Source organism: Colius striatus, chromosome 12 (genome assembly GCF_028858725.1).
Source record: "Colius striatus isolate bColStr4 chromosome 12, bColStr4.1.hap1, whole genome shotgun sequence".
Classification (NCBI taxonomy): Eukaryota; Metazoa; Chordata; class Aves; order Coliiformes; family Coliidae; genus Colius; species Colius striatus.
Window position 1 is genome coordinate 65,708 of NC_084770.1, and position 20,491 is coordinate 86,198.

The following is a 20,491-nucleotide window of genomic DNA, read 5'->3' on the forward strand; positions in this document are numbered from 1 at the left end:
GGGCTGGCTTAGGGGTGCTATAGGATGCCCTATTGATGGGGGCTGGGTTAGGGGTGCTATAGGATGCCCTATTGATGGGGGCTGGCTTAGGGGTGCTATAAGATGCCCTATTGATGGGGGCTGGCTTAGGGGTGCTCTAAGATGCCCTATTGATGGGGTCTGGGTTAGGGGTGCTATAGGATGCCCTATTGATGGGGGCTGGCTTAGGGGTGCTATAAGATGCCCTATTGATGGGGGCTGGCTTAGGGGTGCTATAGGATGCCCTATTGATGGGGGCTGGGTTAGGGGTGCTATAGGATGCCCTATTGATGGGGGCTGGGTTAGGGGTGCTATAGGATGCCCTATTGATGGGGGCTGGCTTAGGGGTGCTATAGGATGCCCTATTGATGGGGGCTGGGTTAGGGGTGCTCTAAGATGCCCTATTGATGGGGGCTGGGTTAGGGGTGCTACAGGATGCCCTATTGATGGGGGCTGGCTTAGGGGTGCTATAGGATGCCCTATTGATGGGGGCTGGCTTAGGGGTGCTATAGGATGCCCTATAGATAGAGGGCTGGCTTAGGGGTGCTATAGGATGCCCTATTGATGGGGTCTGGGTTAGGGGTGCTACAGGATGCCCTATTGATGGGGGCTGGCTTAGGGGTGCTATAGGATGCCCTATAGATAGAGGGCTGGGTTAGGGGTGCTATAGGATGCCCTATTGATGGGGTCTGGGTTAGGGGTGCTATAGGATGCCCTATTGATGGGGGCTGGCTTAGGGGTGCTATAGGATGCCCTATTGATGGGGGCTGGCTTAGGGGTGCTATAGGATGCCCTATTGATGGGGGCTGGCTTAGGGGTTCTATAGGATGCCCTATTGATGGGGGCTGGCTTAGGTGTGCTATAGGATGCCCTATTGATGGGGGCTGGGTTAGGGGTGCTATAGGATGCCCTATTGATGGGGTCTGGGTTAGGGGTGCTATAGGATGCCCTATTGATGGGGGCTGGCTTAGGGGTGCTATAAGATGCCCTATTGATGGGGTCTGGGTTAGGGGTGCTATAGGATGCCCTATTGATGGGGTCTGGGTTAGGGGTGCTATAGGATGCCCTATTGATGGGGGCTGGGTTAGGGGTGCTATAGGATGCCCTATTGATGGGGGCTGGCTTAGGGGTGCTATAGGATGCCCTATTGATGGGGGCTGGGTTAGGGGTGCTATAAGATGCCCTATTGATGGGGGCTGGCTTAGGGGTGCTATAGGATGCCCTATTGATGGGGTCTGGGTTAGGGGTGCTATAGGATGCCCTATTGATGGGGGCTGGCTTAGGGGTGCTATAAGATGCCCTATTGATGGGGTCTGGGTTAGGGGTGCTATAGGATGCCCTATTGATGGGGGCTGGGTTAGGGGTGCTATAGGATGCCCTATTGATGGGGGCTGGCTTAGGGGTGCTATAAGATGCCCTATTGATGGGGGCTGGCTTAGGGGTGCTATAGGATGCCCTATTGATGGGGTCTGGGTTAGGGGTGCTATAGGATGCCCTATTGATGGGGGCTGGCTTAGGGGTGCTATAGGATGCCCTATTGATGGGGTCTGGGTTAGGGGTGCTATAGGATGCCCTATTGATGGGGTCTGGGTTAGGGGTGCTATAGGATGCCCTATTGATGGGGTCTGGGTTAGGGGTGCTATAGGATGCCCTATTGATGGGGGCTGGCTTAGGGGTGCTATAGGATGCCCTATTGATGGGGGCTGGGTTAGGGGTGCTATAGGATGCCCTATTGATGGGGGCTGGCTTAGGGGTGCTATAGGATGCCCTATTGATGGGGGCTGGCTTAGGGGTGCTATAGGATGCCCTATTGATGGGGGCTGGGTTAGGGGTGCCCTATTGCTACGCGCCTATTGCTGCGCGCCGCCCTCTGCTCGCCCTGCGCCCCCCCTGCACCTGCTCTGCCGCGACTTCCACGCCGAGGAGCTCTCCGTCTCCACCGTCGTCTCCCTGCTGGACTCCCTGGAGCCTGCCGCCGTCCGCAGAGTTGTTTCACGCTTCAACAACCTGGGGCTGGCGGGGCTGTGCGCAGTGCTGCCTCACCTCAGCCGCTTCCCCGCGCTGCGCAGCCTCAAGCTGCCCTACAGCAACGTGGACGTGCGCCGCACAGCCCCCGGGCACGGACGCTGGCATCCGCTGCTTGGCCGCTCACCTCCGGGCCCTGCCTGCCCTCAAGGAACTCGATTTGTACTCCTCCAGGCTTTCTGGGAGACTCAGGCAGCTCCTGGGGTAAGCTGCCCGCTGGGGGAGGGACTCCAAAACCTTCACACGCTGCAGCGGGAGGGAATGTGTGTGTGTGTGTGGGGGGTGGCATTGGGGTATCACCCACACCCTGTGGGGGCAGATTTAAGAGGGGCTGGAATCCAACAGTAGCTCTGCACTACCTCAGGGGTTGGTCTCAGGGGGTTTTGGGGAGAGGGTTTGGAAGGTTTGGCATTTGCCCTGTGAGCAAAGATTTAAGAGGGGATTGAGTCCCACAGCAGCTCTGCCTCAGCTCAGGGGGCTGGTCTCAGGGGGTTTTGGGGGGAAGGTTTGGCATTTGCCCCGTGGGCAAAGATTTAAGAGGAGATGGGAGTCCCACAGCAGCTGTGCCTCACCTCAGGGGGCTGGTCTCAGGGGGTTTTGGGGGGGCTCAGGGTGTTTTGGGGGGAAGGTTTGGAAGGTTTGGCATTTGCCCCTTGGGCAAAGATTTAAGAGGGGATGGAGTCCCACAGCAGCTCTGCCTCGGCTCAGGGGAGGCATAAAAGAGGGGTTTGGGGTGCCTGAAGATGTTTTGGGCAGCCTCAGGGTGTTTTGGGGTTGGGGTTTGGCATTGGGGAACTGTCTACACCCTGTGGGCAAAGATTTAAGAGGGGATGGAGTCCCACAGCAGCTCTGCCTTGGCTCAGGGGGTTTTAGGGGAGTTGCCCAGTTTGGCACTGTGCAACTGTCTACACTTATGAGGAGATGGAGTCCCAGAGCAGCTCTGCCTCAGCTCAGGGGTCTGGTCTCAGGAGGTTTGGGGATACCTCACGGGGGTTGGGGGAGACTTTGAGGGAGCTGAGGGATTTTGGGGGATCCTGGGGGTGGAATTTGGGCAGCCTCAGGGTTTTAGGGGTCTGTGGCTGGTTTGGGGAAGGCCTCAGGGGATTTGGAGGTGGGGGAGCCTCGTGGTGGTTTGGGGGTGCTTTGGGGGTTCCCCACTCTGCCACCCCATCCTGTCCTCCCAGCGAGCTGCAGACTCCCCTGGAGAGTCTGGCGCTGGCCTTCTGCTGCCTGCTCCCCTCCGACCTCATCTTCCTGTCCTCGAGCCTCCACGCGCCCTCCCTGCTCCAGCTGGACCTGAGCTGCCACAACCTCACGTCCCCCAGCCTCCTGCAACCCTTGCGGACGCTGCTGGAAGCCGCTTCGTGCTCGCTGCTGCAGCTGGAGCTGCTGGAGTGTCAGCTGGGGGACGCGGAGCTGGAGCTGCTGCTGCCGGCGCTGCGCCGCTGCCGCCGCCTGCGCTGCCTCGGTCTCCTCGGCACCCCCTGAGCGCGGCGGCGCTGCGCGGCCCTGCCCGACCTGCGCCTCGTGGGCTACTCGCAGCCGCCGCGGGGCTCCGGCCACCACACCCCCACGCAGGGGGAGGAGGGTTTCCCGGCGGAGCTGTGCCGGCTGCTGGCGAGCGCGGGTAGAGCAGACGCCGTGTGGGCGACCAGCCTCCAGCGCTACGGAGCCATCGACTACTTCAGCTTGTAGCATCCCCCCCCCAGGGAAGCTTCACCTCGGGGCGCTGTGCCGGGCTCTGGGCTGTGCCACTCGGTTATGGTGAGTTCATTAAAGCCAACCCCACCTTGCCCGATTAACCCAAGTCCTCCTGGGATGCTTGGCAGGAGGAAGTGGCAGAGCTCAGCGGAGGGGATGGAGCTCTTCTGCTTTTAATGGACCAAGGAGAGAGCTGGCTGCTGTTCTGGCACACAGGGCACTGACCAGAGAATCATTACAGATGGAAAAGCCCTTTGAGCTGCTGGAGTCCAACCCTGACCCCACAGTGCCACAGGCACCACTGAGCCACGGCCCTCAAGCACCTCAGCCCCACGGCTCTGGGACCCCTCCAGGGCTGGGCACTCCCCCAGCTCCCTGGGCAGCCTGGCACAGGGGCTGACACCCCTCTCAGGGAAACAGTTCTGCCTCAGCTCCAGCCTCAACCTCCCCTGGGGCACCCTGAGCCCCTTTCCTCTTGGCCTGTAGCTTTTAACTTGGGAGCAGAGACCGACCCTCTCAGCCACAGCCAGGGAGTCAGAGTGATCAGGTCTCCTCTGAGCCTCGTTCTCTGCAGACTGAACCTTTGCCTCAGGTACCCTCATTTAGCCCAGAGCTTCCCAGTGCATCTTCTCTCCCTGCAGCCCCTCAGTGTCCCTGTGGCAGTGAGTGAGGGGGCCCAGCACTGAGCACAGCCCTGGAGCTGCAGCCTCCCCAGGGCCCAGCACAGGGGACAATCCCTGCCCTGGGGCTGCTGCCACCCCACTGCTCAGCCCAGCCAGGCTGCCACTGGCCTTCTTGCCCCCTTGGGCACGCTGCTGGCTCCTTGCCCTCGGGCAACCTCAGCCCATGGCCACATCCCTCTGAAGAACTTCCCTTCCCTCTACACACCAGCCAACATCACCACAGTGGCACCCACAGTGTGGCAGCAACACTGTCAGCGTGGCAGCACCCGTGGGGACACCCACACTGTGGCAGTAGCACCGTGTGTCACCCACCACAGCTGCACCAACCTCACCATAGCAGCACCAACCTCTCCACAGCTGCACCCACACTGCTGCAGTGGCACCCATCACCTCTAGGCTCATTTCAATTGCCAGAGACCTTTAATATCACAGTGGGGGACCCACACACAACACCCACATCCCTGGCACCGGCAACGCCCACCTCACCACAGCATCAGCCACACGGTGTGGCTGAGCACCAGCTCTGCCTCCTCCTCCTCCTCCTCGCCCGGGGCCATGCAATGCCCCTTCCCACCCCCTCCAAGCCTCACCCCCGCCCCGCGGCCCCGCCGCTCTCCGCCTCCCCCGCCCCTTCCCCTCCCCGCAGCAGCTCCACCAGCTCCCCCGTGAGCCGATACCTCTTCCCCTCCCACCAAAAGTGAGTCGGGGGCTGCTCCGGCCCCTGCTCGTACTCCAAGCGGGACCCCCACTCCAGAGCCAGCGCCGAGCGCACCGGCCCCGCGCCCCCCGCCCGGCCCGGCGCCGGGTGGTACAAGCGCCCGTTCTCCGGCAGCATCACCAGCGCCTCGGGCCGGAACGGCACGGCCAGCCGCTCCCCGCCGCCGCAGAACGACAGCACGGCGCGGCGGGAGCAGGAGGAGGCTGAGGAGGAGGCGTCCGGGGGCAGGAGGCGGGTGAAGACGATGGGTCTGTGCTCGCAGCGCAGGAGGTTGCGCTCCGCGCCGCAGCGGGACACGAACGGGAATTCGCGCTCGTAGCGGCCGCTGCGGTTCCGCTCCAGCCGCGTGAAGAAGAACGTGAGGAAGGTCACGTCTGCCGGGATGGACCCTCATTAACCCGCGCCTCTCCTTAATTAACAGCCCCCCCTTTTAATTAAGCCGCATCGCCGCTCGTGGTTAGCCCGCTGGGAACGGCCGCTGCGGGGCTGCGAAGGGAGGGTGAGGAAGAAGAGGAGGAGGAAGGCAACGTCTGCTGGGATAAACCATCATTAACCCCTTCCCACAATTAACTCCGTGTGCTCCTAATTAACCTCCAACCCTCCTAATTAACCTCCAGCCCCCCTAACTAACCCCCAGTGTCCCCATGATTAACCCACTTGGAACAACTGCGGTTCTAAGGGAGGGTGAGGAAGAAGATGAGGAGGAGGAAGGCAACGTCTGCTGGGATAAACCATCATTAACCCCTTCCCTGAATTAACTCCCTGTGCTCCTAATTAACCTCCAATCCCCCTAATTAACCTCCAACGCCCCTAACTAACCCCCAGTCCCCCCATGGTTAACCCCCTCAAAACAACCACTGCGATTCTAAGGGAGGGTGAGGAAGAAGAAGATGAGAAAGGCAACGTCTGCTGGGATAACCCCTTCCCACAATTAACCCCCAGTGCTCTTAATTAACCCCAACCCTCCTAATTTAACCTCCAACCCTCCTAATTAACCTCCAACCCTCAGTCCTCTCATGATTAAAGCTGCTCAGAACAACCACTGCTAAGGGAGTGAGGAAGAGGAAGGTGATACCTGCCAGGATGGACCCTAAGTAACCCCACTAATTAACCCCTAAACCTCCTAATTAACTCCCACCCTCCTAATTAACCCCAACCCTCCTAACTAACCCCCAATTCTCCATAATGAACCCTCCCATAGAGGCTGCCGGGGTTCAGCTCCAGGTGAGTGAGGAAGGCAACGTTAATTAACCTCACACCCTCGTTAATTAACCCTCCCCTAATTAACACCGGAGAAAGGGGGGTGTTCCTTAATGGGAAAGCGATTTGAAGGGGCTGAGGGAGGTTTGGGGGACGGGGGGAGGGGGGGGTGAGTAGGGATCAGTGTTACCAAGTGCCTGGGAGCAATTAAGGGCAGGAAGTGGTTAATTAAGGTGGTGATTAATATGCAAATTAGGTTGAGAGGAGGATGTTTTGGCACCTACGAAGGCCATGAAGGGGATGAGAGTATCTTCTCCCCACTCCACAGCCCCCCCAATACAGATGAGACCCCAAATAAAGATGAGTCTCTAATTAAAGACCCTAATTAAGGCTAAAACGCTACTGAATGGTGATGGGGAGGAGGGATTTTGGGGTGATTTGGTTTTTTGGAGGGGTTCTGAGGAGATTTGGGGGGGTTGGGGGGATTTTGATTGCTTTTGGAGAGAGTTGGAGGGGATTTGGGGTTTTTTGGGGGGGATTTGGGGGCTTTGGGGATTTTCGGGGGATTTATTTTGGGGGGGCTGGAGAGGATTTGGGGGTTTCTGGGGGGCTTTTGTGTTTTTTGGGGTGATTTGAGGGGATTTGGAGACTTTGGGGATTGTTTGGGGGGATATTTTGGGGGGTTTGGGTGGATTTTGACATTTTTTGGGGGGTTGGAGAGAATTTGGAGGCTTTTTGGGGGGGATTTGGGAGGTTTTGGGATGCTCTGGGGGGATTTGAGGGGGATTGTTGGGATTTGGGGGCTTTTGAGGTCGGGGGGAGTTGGGGTTTGGTTTTTTGGGGGGATTTGGGAGGCTTATTTGTGGGGGTTTTAGGGTGGGATTTGGGTCTTTGGAAGGGGTCAGAGAGGATCTGGGGGATAATTTTGGGAGGATTTTGGTTTTTGGGGGCATTTTGAGGGGTCATTTTTGAGGGGGAGGATTTGGGGGGCTTTTGGGGGGATCCCAGTACCTTTGAAGCAAGTGATGAAGTTCTTCACTTTGGTGTCATCCAGGAAAAGCTGCAGAAAAAAAGGGGAAAAGCCTCAAAATCCCAAGGCAGGTGCAAGGGCCAAATGGGATCTGGCTGGGATCCATCCAGGGGCCATCTGGGATCCATCCAGGGGCCATCCAGGCTCTGCCCTGGGTCCATTTACAGTCTTTTCATGGGGGTTTTGTCCAGGATCCGTTTTGTCTCTGGGCTGGGATCCATCCAGGTTGTGTCCTGGGTCCATTTAGAGCCTTTTGGGGAGGGGGGGGTTTGTCTGGGATCCATCCAGGCTCTGCCCTGGGTCCATTTAGGGTCTTTTGGGGGGGCGGGGGTTGTGCAGGATCTGTTTTGTCTCTGGGCTGGGATCCATCCAGGTTGTGTCCTGGGTCCATTTAGGGTCTTTTTGGGGGGGCGGGGGTTGTGCAGGATCTGTTTTGTCTCTGGGCTGGGATCCATCCAGGTTGTGTCCTGGGTCCATTTAGGGTCTTTTTGGGGGGGGGTTGTCCAGGATCTGTTTTGTCTCTGGGCTGGGATCCATCCAGGCTGTATCCTGGGTCTATTCAGAGCCTTTTGGGGAGGGGGAGGTTGCCTGGGATCCATTTGGGATCCATCCAGCCTCTGCTCTGGGTCCATTTAGGTCTTTTTGGGGGAGACTGTCCAGGATCTGTTTGGGTTCTGTGCTGGGATCCGGTTGGGATCCATCCAGCATCCATCCAGCCTCTGTCCTGGGTTCGTTGAGGTCTTTTTTGGGGGGGTTCTGCCCAGGATCCGTTGGGGATCCTCTCGGATCCTTACAGACACGCCCTTAACCCTATAGACACCCACATATATCCCTAGAGACATCCCATAACCCTACTGACACTCATACAGACACCCCCTTAACCCTATAGACACCCACATATATCCCTACAGACACCCCCATAACCCTACTGACACTCATACGTACCCCTAGAGACACTCCCATAACCTTACAGACACCCCCTTAACCCTATAGACACCCCCATAGATCCCTATAGGCATCCCCCATAACCATATAGGCACCCACATATATCCCTATAGACACCCCCATAACCCTACTGACACACACACACGTATCCCTATAGACACACACATGACCATACAGACACCCCCATAACTCTGTAGGCACCCACATATATCCCTATAGGCATCCCCGAAGCCTATAGACACCATATATATCCCCCCATAGCCTTCTCATAGCCCCTATAGCCTCCTCATAGCCCCCCATAGCCTTCTCATAGTCCCTATAGCCCCTTCATAGCCCCCCATAGCCTTCTCATAGTCCCTATAGCCCCTTCATAGCCCCCCATAGCCCCTATAGCCCCCATAGCATCCTCATAGCCCCTATAGCCCCCTCATAGCCCCCCATAGTCTCTTCATAGCCCCTATAAACCCCTCATAGCTCCCATAGCCCCCATAGCATCCTCATAGCCCCTATAGCCCCTCATAGCCCATATAGCCCCCCATAGCCCATATAGCCCCTTCATATCCCCTATAACCCCTTCATAGCCCCTATAGCCCCCCATAGCCTCCTTATAGCCCATATAGCCCCCCATAGCCTCCTCATATCCCCCTCATAGCCCCCCATAGACCCTTCATAGCCCCCCATAGCCTCCTCATAGCCCCCATAGTATCTTGGTAGCCCCCCATAGCCTCAGCATAGCCCCTACAGCCCCCCATAGCCCCCTTATAGCCCATATAGCCCCCCATAGCCCATATAGCCCCCCGTAGCCCCCCACTGACGGGCTCCAGAGGGAACGAGCAGCACCAGCCAGACGCTTTTTATTCACACGCCGTGGGGGGAGGGGCGGGGGGGGTGGTGCCTCTGGACCCCTCCCCCCAATCTGGATCCCCCCCCCCCCCCCACGCCCCCGGCCCACGCGCGGGGAGGGTCCCACAGCCGCGGGGGGGGGGGGGGGGCTCGGGGAGATGCTCGGAGTCGGCTTCATAATAAATAAAAGGCTGAAACGGAAAAAAAGGGGGAAAAAGGGGAAAAAGGGGGAAAAGAGAGAGGGGAAATACAAAAGCTGAGGGGGGGAAAGGGTTAAATGGGAACAGAGGAAGTGGGGACCCCTCCCGGCCCTGGGGGACCCCCCCACACACCGGTGTCACCCCCCACTCTCCCCCTGTGCCCCCTCCCCCCCACGCCTGGCAGTGAGCAGAGCTGGGAGGTAGCGCTGGGGGTCCCCCCACCCCGGGACCCCCCTCACCCTGTGACATCCACCTCGGGGACCCCCTGCGCCTTGGGGACCCCCCCTCACCCTGGGGACACCCTGCGCCTTGGGGACCCCCCCCACCTCGGTGACCCACCTTGAGGACCTCCCCTCCCCCTGGGGACACCCATCTTGGGGATCCCCTCTCACCCTGGGGACCCTCCCTCCCTACTTTGGGGACACCCCCACCTTAGTGACACCCACCTTGGGGACCCCCCCCCACCTCAAGGACTCCCACTTTGGGGACCCCTCACCTTAAGGACACCCTCCCATTCAGTGACCCCCCCCCCCCCTTCCACCTTGGAGACATCCCCCTCAACTTTGGGGACCCCTCCCACCTTAAGAACTCCCACTTTGGGGACCCCTCCCCTGGGGACACCCACCACTTTGGGGACCCCCTTCCTTGTGACACCCACCTTGAAGACCCTCCACTTTGGGGACCCCCCCCCCTTCCCCTCCATGGCCCCCCCAACCCCGAGGAGAAATCAGCATCTGGGTTGATAATTAGGGGCTTCTAATTAATAACTCTCTTTACACATCTCTGGACTCTGATGGGTGTCCTGTGCCACCCCACCCCCTCCCCACCCATGTGTGCTCCTGGGGTGCCCCCTCCCCTGTGGGTGCCCCCCACCCTCACCGTCCCATGTCACCCGAAGGCACTTGGGAAAAGCATTTTTCTTCTCCTCTCACCATTCCCGTGTCCCCACACCATCCCCTTCTCCCCTCACCATCCACTTCTCCCCTCACCATCCTCTTCTCCCCTCACCATCCTCTTCTCCCCTCACCCCCCCCCGTCCCCTCACCAGCCCCATGTCCCCTCAATATCCCCTTCTCCCCTCACCACCCCCGTGTCCCCTAACCATCCCGTTCTCCCCTCACCATCCCCTTATCCTCTCACCATACCGGTGTCGCCTCACCATCCCCTTCTACCCTCACCACCCCCGTGTCCCCTCACAATCCCATTCTCCCCTCAACATCCCCGTGTCCCCTCACCACCCCCGTGTCCCCTTACCATCCCTTTCTCCCCTCACTGTCCCCGTGTCCACTCACCCCTCCCATGTCCCCTCACCACCTCCTGGTCCCCTCACCATCGCCTTTTCCCCTCACCACCCACGTGTCCCCTCACCCCCCCCGTGTCCCCTCACCGTCCCTGTGTCCCATCACCACACCCGTGTCCCCTCACCTCCCCCATGTCCACTCACCGCCCCCGTGTCCCCTGACCCCCCCATGTATCCCCTCAGAAACCCCTTCTCCCATCACCACCCCCTTCTCTCGTCACCACCCCCGTGTCCCCTCACCCCCCCCGTGTCCCCTCACCACCCCCTTCTCCCCTCACCACCCCCCTATCCAATCACCCCCCCCGTGTCCCCTCACCAGCCCCATGTCCCCTCAGCAACTCCTTCTCCCCTCACCCCCCCGTGTCCCCTCACCAGCCCCATGTCCCCTCAGCAACTCCTTCTCCCCTCACCACTCCCATGTCCCCTCACCGCCCCTGTATCCCTTCACCCCCCCCCGTGTCCTCTCAGAAACCTCTTCTCCCGTCACCACCCCCGTGTCCACTCACTGTCCCCGTGTCCCCTCACCATCGCCTTCTCCCCTCACCACCCCCGTGTCCCCTCACCGCCCCCGTGTCCCCTCAGAAACCTCTTCTGCCATCACCACCCCCTTCTCTCCTCACAACCCCCGTATCTCCTCACCCTCCCCGTGTCTTCTCACCTTCCCCTTCTCCCCTTACCATCCCCTTCTCCCCTCAGCATCCCCTTCTCCCCAAACCATCCCTTTCTCTCGTCACCACCCCCTTCTCCCCTCACCACCCCCTTCTGCCCTCACCACCCCCTTCTCCCCTCACCCTCCCCGTGTCCCCTCATCCCCCCCGTGTCCCCTCAGCAACTCCTTCTCCCATCACCATCCCCTTCTCCCCTCACCATCCTGGTGTCCCCTCACCATCCCCGTGTCCCCTCAACATCCCCTTCTCCTCTCACCACTCCCGTCTCCCCTCACCACCCCCGTATCCCCTCACCACCCCCGTGTCCCCTCACCACCCCCGTGTCCCCTGACCATCCCCTTCTCCCCTCACCACCCCCGTGTCCCCTCACACACCTCGTGTCCCCTCAGCACCCCTTTCTCCCCTCACAACCCCTGTGTCCCCTCACCAGCCCCGTTTCCCCTCACCACCCCTTTCTCCCCTCACCATCCCAATGTCACCTCACCACCCCCTTCTCCTATCACCAACCCCTTATCCCCTCACCCCCCCGTGTCCCCTCACCGTCCCCTTCTCCTCTCACCGTCGCCGTGCCCCCTCACCATCCCCATGTCCACTCACCCCCCCCGTATCCCCTCACCAGCCCCTTCTCCCCTCACCACCCCCTTTCTCCCCCCACCACCCCCGTGTCCCCTCACCGTCGCCGTGCCCCCTCACCATCCCCATGTTCCCTCACCCCCCCCCCCATATCCCCTCAGAAACCCCTTCTCCCCTCACCACTCCCGTGTCCCCTCACCGTCCCCGTGTCCCCTCACCGTCCCATTCTCCCCTCACCGTTCCCTTCTCCCTCACCGTCGCGTGCCCCCTCACCATCCCCATGTCCCCTCACCAGCCCCTTCTCCCGTCACCACCCCCGTATCCCATCACCAGCCCCTTCTCCCCTCACCAGCCCCATGTCCCCTCACCATCCCCGTCTCCCCTCACAATCCCTATGCCCACACTGTTCCCCACACCATCCCTGTGCCCACACCGTGTCCCCTCCCCGTCCCTGTGCCCTCACCATTGTGTCCTCTCACCATCCCCTTCTCCCCGCACCACCCCCTTCTCCCCTCACCATCCCCGTGTCCCCCCCCATCGTGTCCGCAGCCCCCCGTCGCCCTCCATCATGCCTTGCCTGTGCCCTCAAACAATCCTGAAGCTGCTGGTGACGGGCTGGGCGCCCTCTCGCACGCGGGTGCTGATGCCCATCCTGCAGTACCCGCTGTACTCGGCCACCATCGCCGAGCTGGGGGCCGTGCAGCTCGGCTACTACCTGGACGAGGAACGGTGCTGGGCACTGGCGCTGAGTGAGCTGCGGCGGGCGCTGGCCGAGGGCCGCTGGCACTGCTGCCCACGGGTGCTGTGCATCATCAACCCTGGCAGCCCCACCGGTACCCTGCGGCACCAAGGGCTGGGACGGGACCCCAGGGGTGGGATGGATCCCCAGGGGTGGGATGGGATGGGACTCCAGGGGTGGGATGGGATGGGATGGGACCCCAGGGGTGGGATGGGATGGAATGGGATGGGATGGAATGGGATGAGATGGGACTGGATGGGACCCCAGGGGTGGGATGAGATGGGACCCCAGGGGTGGGACCTCAGGGGTGGGATGGGATAGGACTACGATGGGACTCCAGGGGTGGGATGACACTGGGATGGGACCCTGAGGTTGGGATGGGACCCCAGAGATGGGACTTCACGGGTGGGATGGGACCCCAGGGTTGGGATGGGACTGGATGGCACCCCAGGGTTGGGATGGGATGGGACTCCAGGGGTGGGATGGGATGGGATAGGACTGGATGGGACCCGAGGGTTGGGACCTCAGAGGTGGGATGGGATAGGACTGGGATGGGACTCCAGGGGTGGGATGACACTGGGATGGGACCCCAGGATTGGGATGGGACTGGATGGGACCCCAGGGGTGGGATGGGACCCCAGGGTGGGATGGGATGGAATGGGATGGGACCCCAGGGTTGGGATCGAATGGGATGGGATGGGACTTGATTGGACCCAAGGGTTGGGATGTGATGGGACCCCAGGGGTGGGACCTCAGATGTGGGATGGGATAGGACTGCGATGGGACTCCAGGGGTGGGATGAGACTGGGACGGGACCCCAGGGGTGGGATGCGACCCCAGGGGTGGGAGCCAGGGGTGGGATGGGACCCGGAGGTTGGGATTGGACCCCAGGGATGGGAACTTAGGGGTGGGATGGGACCCCAGGGGTGGGATGGGATGGGACCCAAGGGGTGGGATGGAATGGGACTGGATGGAACCTCAGGGTTGGGATAGGATGGGACCCAAGGGGTGGGATGGGATGGGTTGGGATGGGACCCTAGGGTTGGGATGGGTCCCAAGGGGTGGGGTGGGATGGGACCCCAGGGGTGGGATGGGTCCCCAGGGGTGGGATGGGATGGGACTGGATTGGACCCAGGGGTAGGATGGGATGGGACCCCAGGGGTGGGATGAGTCCCCAGGGGTGAGATAGGATGGGACCCCAGGGGTGGGATGGGATGGGACCCCAGGGGTGGGATGAGTATCCAGGGGTGGGGTGGGATGGGACCCCAGGGGTGGGATGGGATGGGACTACGATGGGACTCCAGGGGTGGGATGGGATAGGACTACGATGGGACTCCAGGGGTGGGATGACACTGGGATGGGACCCTGAGGTTGGGATGGGACCCCAGAGATGGGACTTCACGGGTGGGATGGGACCCCAGGGTTGGGATGGGACTGGATGGCACCCCAGGGTTGGGATGGGATGGGACTCCAGGGGTGGGATGGGATGGGATAGGACTGGATGGGACCCGAGGGTTGGGACCTCAGAGGTGGGATGGGATAGGACTGGGATGGGACTCCAGGGGTGGGATGACACTGGGATGGGACCCTGAGGTTGGGATGGGACCCCAAGGATGGGAGTTCAGGGATGGGATGGGACCCCAGGATTGGGATGGGACTGGATGGGACCCCAGGGGTGGGATGGGACCCCAGGGTGGGATGGGATGGAATGGGATGGGACCCCAGGGTTGGGATCGAATGGGATGGGATGGGACTTGATTGGACCCAAGGGTTGGGATGTGATGGGACCCCAGGGGTGGGACCTCAGATGTGGGATGGGATAGGACAGCGATGGGACTCCAGGGGTGGGATGAGACTGGGACGGGACCCCAGGGGTGGGATGCGACCCCAGGGGTGGGAGCCAGGGGTGGGATGGGACCCGGAGGTTGGGATTGGACCCCAGGGATGGGAACTTAGGGGTGGGATGGGACCCCAGGGGTGGGATGGGATGGGACCCAAGGGGTGGGATGGGATGGGACTGGATGGAACCTCAGGGTTAGGATAGGATGGGACCCAAGGGGTGGGATGGGATGGGTTGGGATGGGACCCTAGGGTTGGGATGGGTCCCAAGGGGTGGGGTGGGATGGGACCCCAGGGGTGGGATGGGTCCCCAGGGGTGGGATGGGATGGGACTGGATTGGACCCAGGGGTAGGATGGGATGGGACCCCAGGGGTGGGATGAGTCCCCAGGGGTGAGATAGGATGGGACCCCAGGGGTGGGATGGGACCCCAGGGGTGGGATGGGATGGGACCCCAGGGGTGGGATGAGTATCCAGGGGTGGGGTGGGATGGGACCCCAGGGGTGGGATGGGATGGGACCCCAGGGGTGGGATGGGACTTCAGGGGTGCTATGGGACCCCAATGGTGGGATGGGATGGGACCCCAGGGTTGGGATTGGATGCGACCCCAGGGGTGGGATGAGTCCCCAGGCGTGGGATGGGATGGGACCCCAGGGGTGGGATGGGACTGGATTGGACCCCAGGGGTGGGATGGGTCCCTAGGGATGGGATCGGACCCCAGGGGTGGGATGGGATGGGACTGGATGGGACCCCAGGGTTGGGATGGGATGGCATCCCAGGGGTGGGACCTCAGGGGTGGGATGGCATAGGATTGGGATGGGACTGCAGGGGTGGGATGAGACTGGGATGGGACCCTCATTGTTCCTGTGCCCACATCATGTCCCCTCACCATCCCTGTGCCCACACTGTGTCCCCACACCGTCCCTATGCCCACACAATGTCCCCTCATTGTCCATGTACAGTGTCCCACACCATCCCTGTGCCCACACCGTGCTCCACACCATCCCTGTGCCCATACCATGTCCCCTCACCATCCCTGTGCCCACACTGTGCCCCTCACAATCCCTGTGCCCACACCTTTGTGTCCTCTCACTATCCCCTTGTCCCCTAACCATCCCCGTGTCCCCTCACCACCCCGTTCTCCCCTCACCATCCCCATCTCCCCTCACCACCCGCTGTGTCCCCTCACCAGTCCCATGTACCCTCACCATCCCTGTGCCCACACTGTACCCGTCACCATCCCATTGTCCCCTCACCATCCCCGTGTCCATTCACCATCCCCGTGTCCATTCACCACCCCAGTGTCCCCTCACCATCCCAGTGTCCCCTCACCCCCGCCGTGTCCCCTCACCACCCCTTTTTCCCCTCACCACCCCCTTCTCCCCTCACCATCCCCTTCTCCCCTCACCACCCCCTTCTCCCCTCACCATCCCCGTGTCCCCTCACCCCCGCCGTGTCCCCTCACCCCCGCCGTGTCCCCTCACCAGCCCCGTGACCCCTCACGACCCCCGTGTCCCCTCACCTGCCAAATGTCCCCTCACCACCCCCTTGTCCCCTCACCTTCCCCTTCTCCCCTCACCACCCCCGTGTCCCCTCAACTGCCCCGTGGCCCCTCACGAGCCCCTTTTCCCCTCACCCCCCCCGTGTCCCCTCACCACCCCCATGTCCCCTCACCATCCCCTTCTCCCCTCACAACCCTTCTCCCCTCACCACCCCTGTGTCCCCTCACCAACCCTTTTACCCTCACCACCCCCTGTCCCCTCACCAACCCCGTTTTCCCCTCACCATCCCTGTGTCCCCTCACCACCCCCTTCTCCCCTCCAAAACCCCCGTGTTCCCTCACCAGCCCCATGTTCCCTCACCATCTCGATGTCCCCTCATCTCCCCCGTGTCCCCTCCCCACCCCCTTCTCCCCTCCACAATCCCCGTGTCCCCTCACCATCCCCGTGTCCCCCCCCATCGTGTCCGCAGCCCCCCGTCGCCCCCCATCATGCCATGCCTGTGCCCTCAGACCATCCTGAAGCTGCTGGTGACGGGCTCGGCGCCCTCTCGCACGCGGGTGCTGATGCCCATCCTGCAGTACCCGCTGTACTCGGCCACCATCGCCGAGCTGGGGGCCGTGCAGCTCGGCTACTACCTGGACGAGGAACGGTGCTGGGCACTGGCGCTGAGTGAGCTGCGGCGGGCGCTGGCCGAGGGCCGCCGGCACTGCTGCCCACGGGTGCTGTGCATCATCAACCCTGGCAACCCCACCGGTACCCTGCGGCACCAAGGGCTGGGACGGGACCCAAGGGGTGGGATGGCATGGGATGGTACTGGATGGGACACCAGGGTTGGGATGGGATGGGACCCTAGGGATGGAACCCCAGGGGTGGGATGGGATGGGACTCCAGGGGTGGGATGGGACCCCAGGGGTGGGATGGGATGGGACTACAGGGGTGGGATGGGACCCCAGGGGTGGGATGGGATGGAATGGGATGGGATGGGACTGGATGGGACCCCAGGGGTGGGATGAGATGGGACCCCAGGGGTGGGACCTCAGGGGTGGGATGGGATAGGACTACGATGGGACTCCAGGGGTGGGATGACACTGGGATGGGACCCTGAGGTTGGGATGGGACCCCAGAGATGGGACTTCAGGGGTGGGATGGCACCCCAGGGTTGGGATGGGATGGGACCCCAGGGGTGGGATGGGATGGGACCCGAGGGGTGGGATGGGACCCCAGGGATGGGATGGGATGGGACTGGATGGGACCCCAGGGGTGGGACCTCAGAGGTGGGATGGGATAGGAGTGGGATGGGACTCCAGGGGTGGGATGCGACCCCAGGGGTGGGACTCCAGAGGTGGGATGGGACCCTGAGGTTGGGATGGGACCCCAGGGATGGGAGTTCAGGGATGGGATGGGACCCCAGGATTGGGATGGGACTGGATGGGACCCCAGGGGTGGGATGGGACCTCAGGGGTGGGATGGGACCTCAGGGGTGGGATGGGATGGAATGGGATGGGACCCCAGGGTTGGGATCCAATGGGATGGGATGGGACTTGATTGGACCCAAGGGTTGGGATGAGATGGGACCCCAGGGGTGGGACCTCAGATGTGGGATGGGATAGGACTGCGATGGGACTCCAGGGGTGGGATGAGACTGGGATGGGACCCCAGGGGTGGGAGCCAGGGGTGGGATGGGACCCGGAGGTTGGGATGGGACCCCAGGGATGGGAACTTAGGGGTGCGATGGGACCCCAGGGGTGGGATGGGATGGGACCCCAGGGGTGGGATGGGATGGGACTGGATGGAACCTCAGGGTTGGGATAGGATGGGACCCAAGGGGTGGGATGGGACCCTAGGGTTGGGATGGGACCCTAGGGTTGGGATGGGTCCCAAGGGGTGGGATGGGATGGGACCCCACGGGTGGGATGGGATGGGACCCTAGGAATGGGATGGGATCCTTGGGGTGGGATGAGTCCCCAGGGGGGGGATGGGTCCCCAGGGGTGGGATGGGACCCCAGGGGTGGGATGGGATGGGATGGGACTGGATTGGACCCCAGGGGTAGGATGGGATGGGACCCCAGGGCTGGGATGAGTCCCCAGGGGTGAGATAGGATGGGACACCAGGGTTGGGATCGGACCCCAGGGGTGGGACCTCAGGGGTGGGATGGGATAGGACTGGGATGGGACCCCAGGGGTGGGATGCGACCCCAGGGGTGGGACTCCAGAGGTGGGATGGGACCCTGAGGTTGGGATGGGACCCCAGGGATGGGAATTCAGGGCTGGGATGGGACCCCAGGGTTGGGATAGGACTGGATGGGACCCCAGGGTTGGGACCCCAGGGGTGGAATGGGATGGGACCCCAGGGGTGGAATGGGATGGGACTCCAGTGTTGGGATGGGAATCCAGGGTTGGGATGGGACGGGATGGGAACCCAGGGTTGGGATGGGATGGGATGGGATGGTACTGGATGGGACACCAGGGTTGGGATGGGATGGGACCTTAGGGATGGGACCTCAGGGGTGGGATGGGATAGGACTGGGATGGGACTCCAGGGGTGGGATGAGACTGGGATGGGACCCCAGGGTGGGATGCAACCCCAGGGGTGGGACTCCAAGGGTGGGATGGGACCCTGAGGTTGGAATGGGACCCCAGGGATGGGACTTCAGGGGTGGGATAAGACCCCAGGGGTGGGATGGGACTGGATGGGACCTCAGGGTTGGATAGGTCCCCAGGGGTGGGATGGGATGGGACCCCAGGGGTGGGATGGGACGGGACCCCAGGGTTGGGATGAGTCCTCAGGGGGTGATGGGATGGGACCCCAGGGGTGGGATGGGATGGGACCCCAGGGGTGGGATGGGATGGGATGGGACTGGATGGGACCCTAGGGTTGGGATGGGATGGGACCTTAGGGGTGGGACCTCAGAGGTGCAATGGGATAGGACTGGGATGGGACTCCAGGGGTGGGATGAGACTGGGATGGGACCCCAGGGGTGGGATGCGACCCCAGGGGTGGGACCCCAAGGGTGGGATGGGACCCTGAGGTTGGAATGGGACCCCAGGGGTGGGATTTCAGGGGTGGGATGGGACTCCAGGTTTGGGATGGGACTGGATGGGTCCCCAGGGGTGGGATGAGTCCCCAGGAGTGGGATGGGATGGGACCCCAGGGGCGGGATGCGACCTCAGGGGTGGGATGGGATCCCAGGGTTGGGATGGGACTGGATGGGACCCCAGGGTTGGGATGGGATGGGACCCTAGGGGTGGGATGAGTCCCCAAAGGTGGGATGGGATGGGACCCCAGGGGTGGGATAGGACCCCAGGGGTGGGATGGGATGGGACTGGATTGGACCCCAGGGTTGGGATGGGTCCCCAGGGGTTGGATGGGATGGGATGGGACCCCAGGGGTGGGATGGGATGGGACCCCAGGGGTGGGATGGGATGGGATGGGACTGGATGGGACCCTAGGGTTGGGATGGGATGGGACCTTAGGGGTGGGACCTCAGGGGTGGGATGGGATAGGATTGGGATGGGACTCCAGGGGTGGGATGAGACTGGATGGGACCCCAGGGGTGGGATGGGATGGGACCCCAGGGGTGGGATGGGACTTCAGGGGTGCTATGGGACCCCAATGGTGGGATGGGATGGGACCCCAGGGTTGGGATTGGATGCGACCCCAGGGGTGGGATGAGTCCCCAGGCGTGGGATGGGATGGGACCCCAGGGGTGGGATGGGACTGGATTGGACCCCAGGGGTGGGATGGGTCCCTAGGGATGGGATCGGACCCCATGGGTGGGATGGGATGGGACTGGATGGGACCCCAGGGTTGGGATGGGATGGCATCCCAGGGGTGGGACCTCAGGGGTGGGATGGCATAGGATTGGGATGGGACTGCAGGGGTGGGATGAGACTGGGATGGGACCCTCATTGTTCCTGTGCCCACATCATGTCCCCTCACCATCCCTGTGCCCACACTGTGTCCCCACACCGTCCCTATGCCCACACAATGTCCCCTCATTGTCCATGTACAGTGTCCCACACCATCCCTGTGCCCACACCGTGCTCCACACCATCCCTGTGCCCATACCATGTCCCCTCACCATCCCTGTGCCCACACTGTGCCCCTCACAATCCCTGTGCCCACACCTTTGTGTCCTCTCACTATCCCCTTGTCCCCTAACCATCCCCGTGTCCCCTCACCACCCCGTTCTCCCCTCACCATCCCCATCTCCCCTCACCAACCCCCGTGTCCCCTCACCACCCGCTGTGTCCCCTCACCAGTCCCATGTACCCTCACCATCCCTGTGCCCACACTGTACCCGTCACCATCCCATTGTCCCCTCACCATCCCCGTGTCCCCTCACCCCCGCCGTGTCCCCTCACCCCCGCCGTGTCCCCTCACCAGCCCCGTGACCCCTCACGACCCCCGTGTCCCCTCACCTGCCAAATGTCCCCTCACCACCCCCTTGTCCCCTCACCTTCCCCTTCTCCCCTCACCACCCCCGTGTCCCGTCAACTGCCCCGTG

The 20,491-nt window shown here is 62.1% G+C and overlaps 1 protein-coding gene across 1 annotated transcript; it reads right to left on the reverse strand.

Annotated features, from left to right (window-relative positions):
• Positions 1–3,575: 3,575 nt before the first annotated feature.
• On the reverse strand, positions 3,576–10,797 carry LOC133626463 (UPF0598 protein C8orf82 homolog). Its single transcript, XM_062006005.1, has 5 exons — positions 10,789–10,797; positions 9,260–9,354; positions 7,357–7,403; positions 5,072–5,519; positions 3,576–3,657 (listed from the first exon to the last, which is right to left on the reverse strand). The coding sequence occupies exons 1-5, from the start codon at positions 10,795–10,797 to the stop codon at positions 3,576–3,578; spliced, it is 681 nt and encodes a 226-aa protein (XP_061861989.1).
• Positions 10,798–20,491: the final 9,694 nt, after the last annotated feature.

Coding starts and splice junctions, on each gene's coding strand:
- LOC133626463 (XM_062006005.1), bottom strand. Junction 7,404..9,259: donor CCCGCGCGTGGGCCGGGGGC/GTGGGGGGGGGG, acceptor TTTTCTGCAGCT/TTTCCTGGATGACACCAAAG. Junction 3,658..5,071: donor GGGGAGCTGGTGGAGCTGCT/GCGGGGAGGGGA, acceptor CGCGCTCGCCAG/CAGCCGGCACAGCTCCGCCG.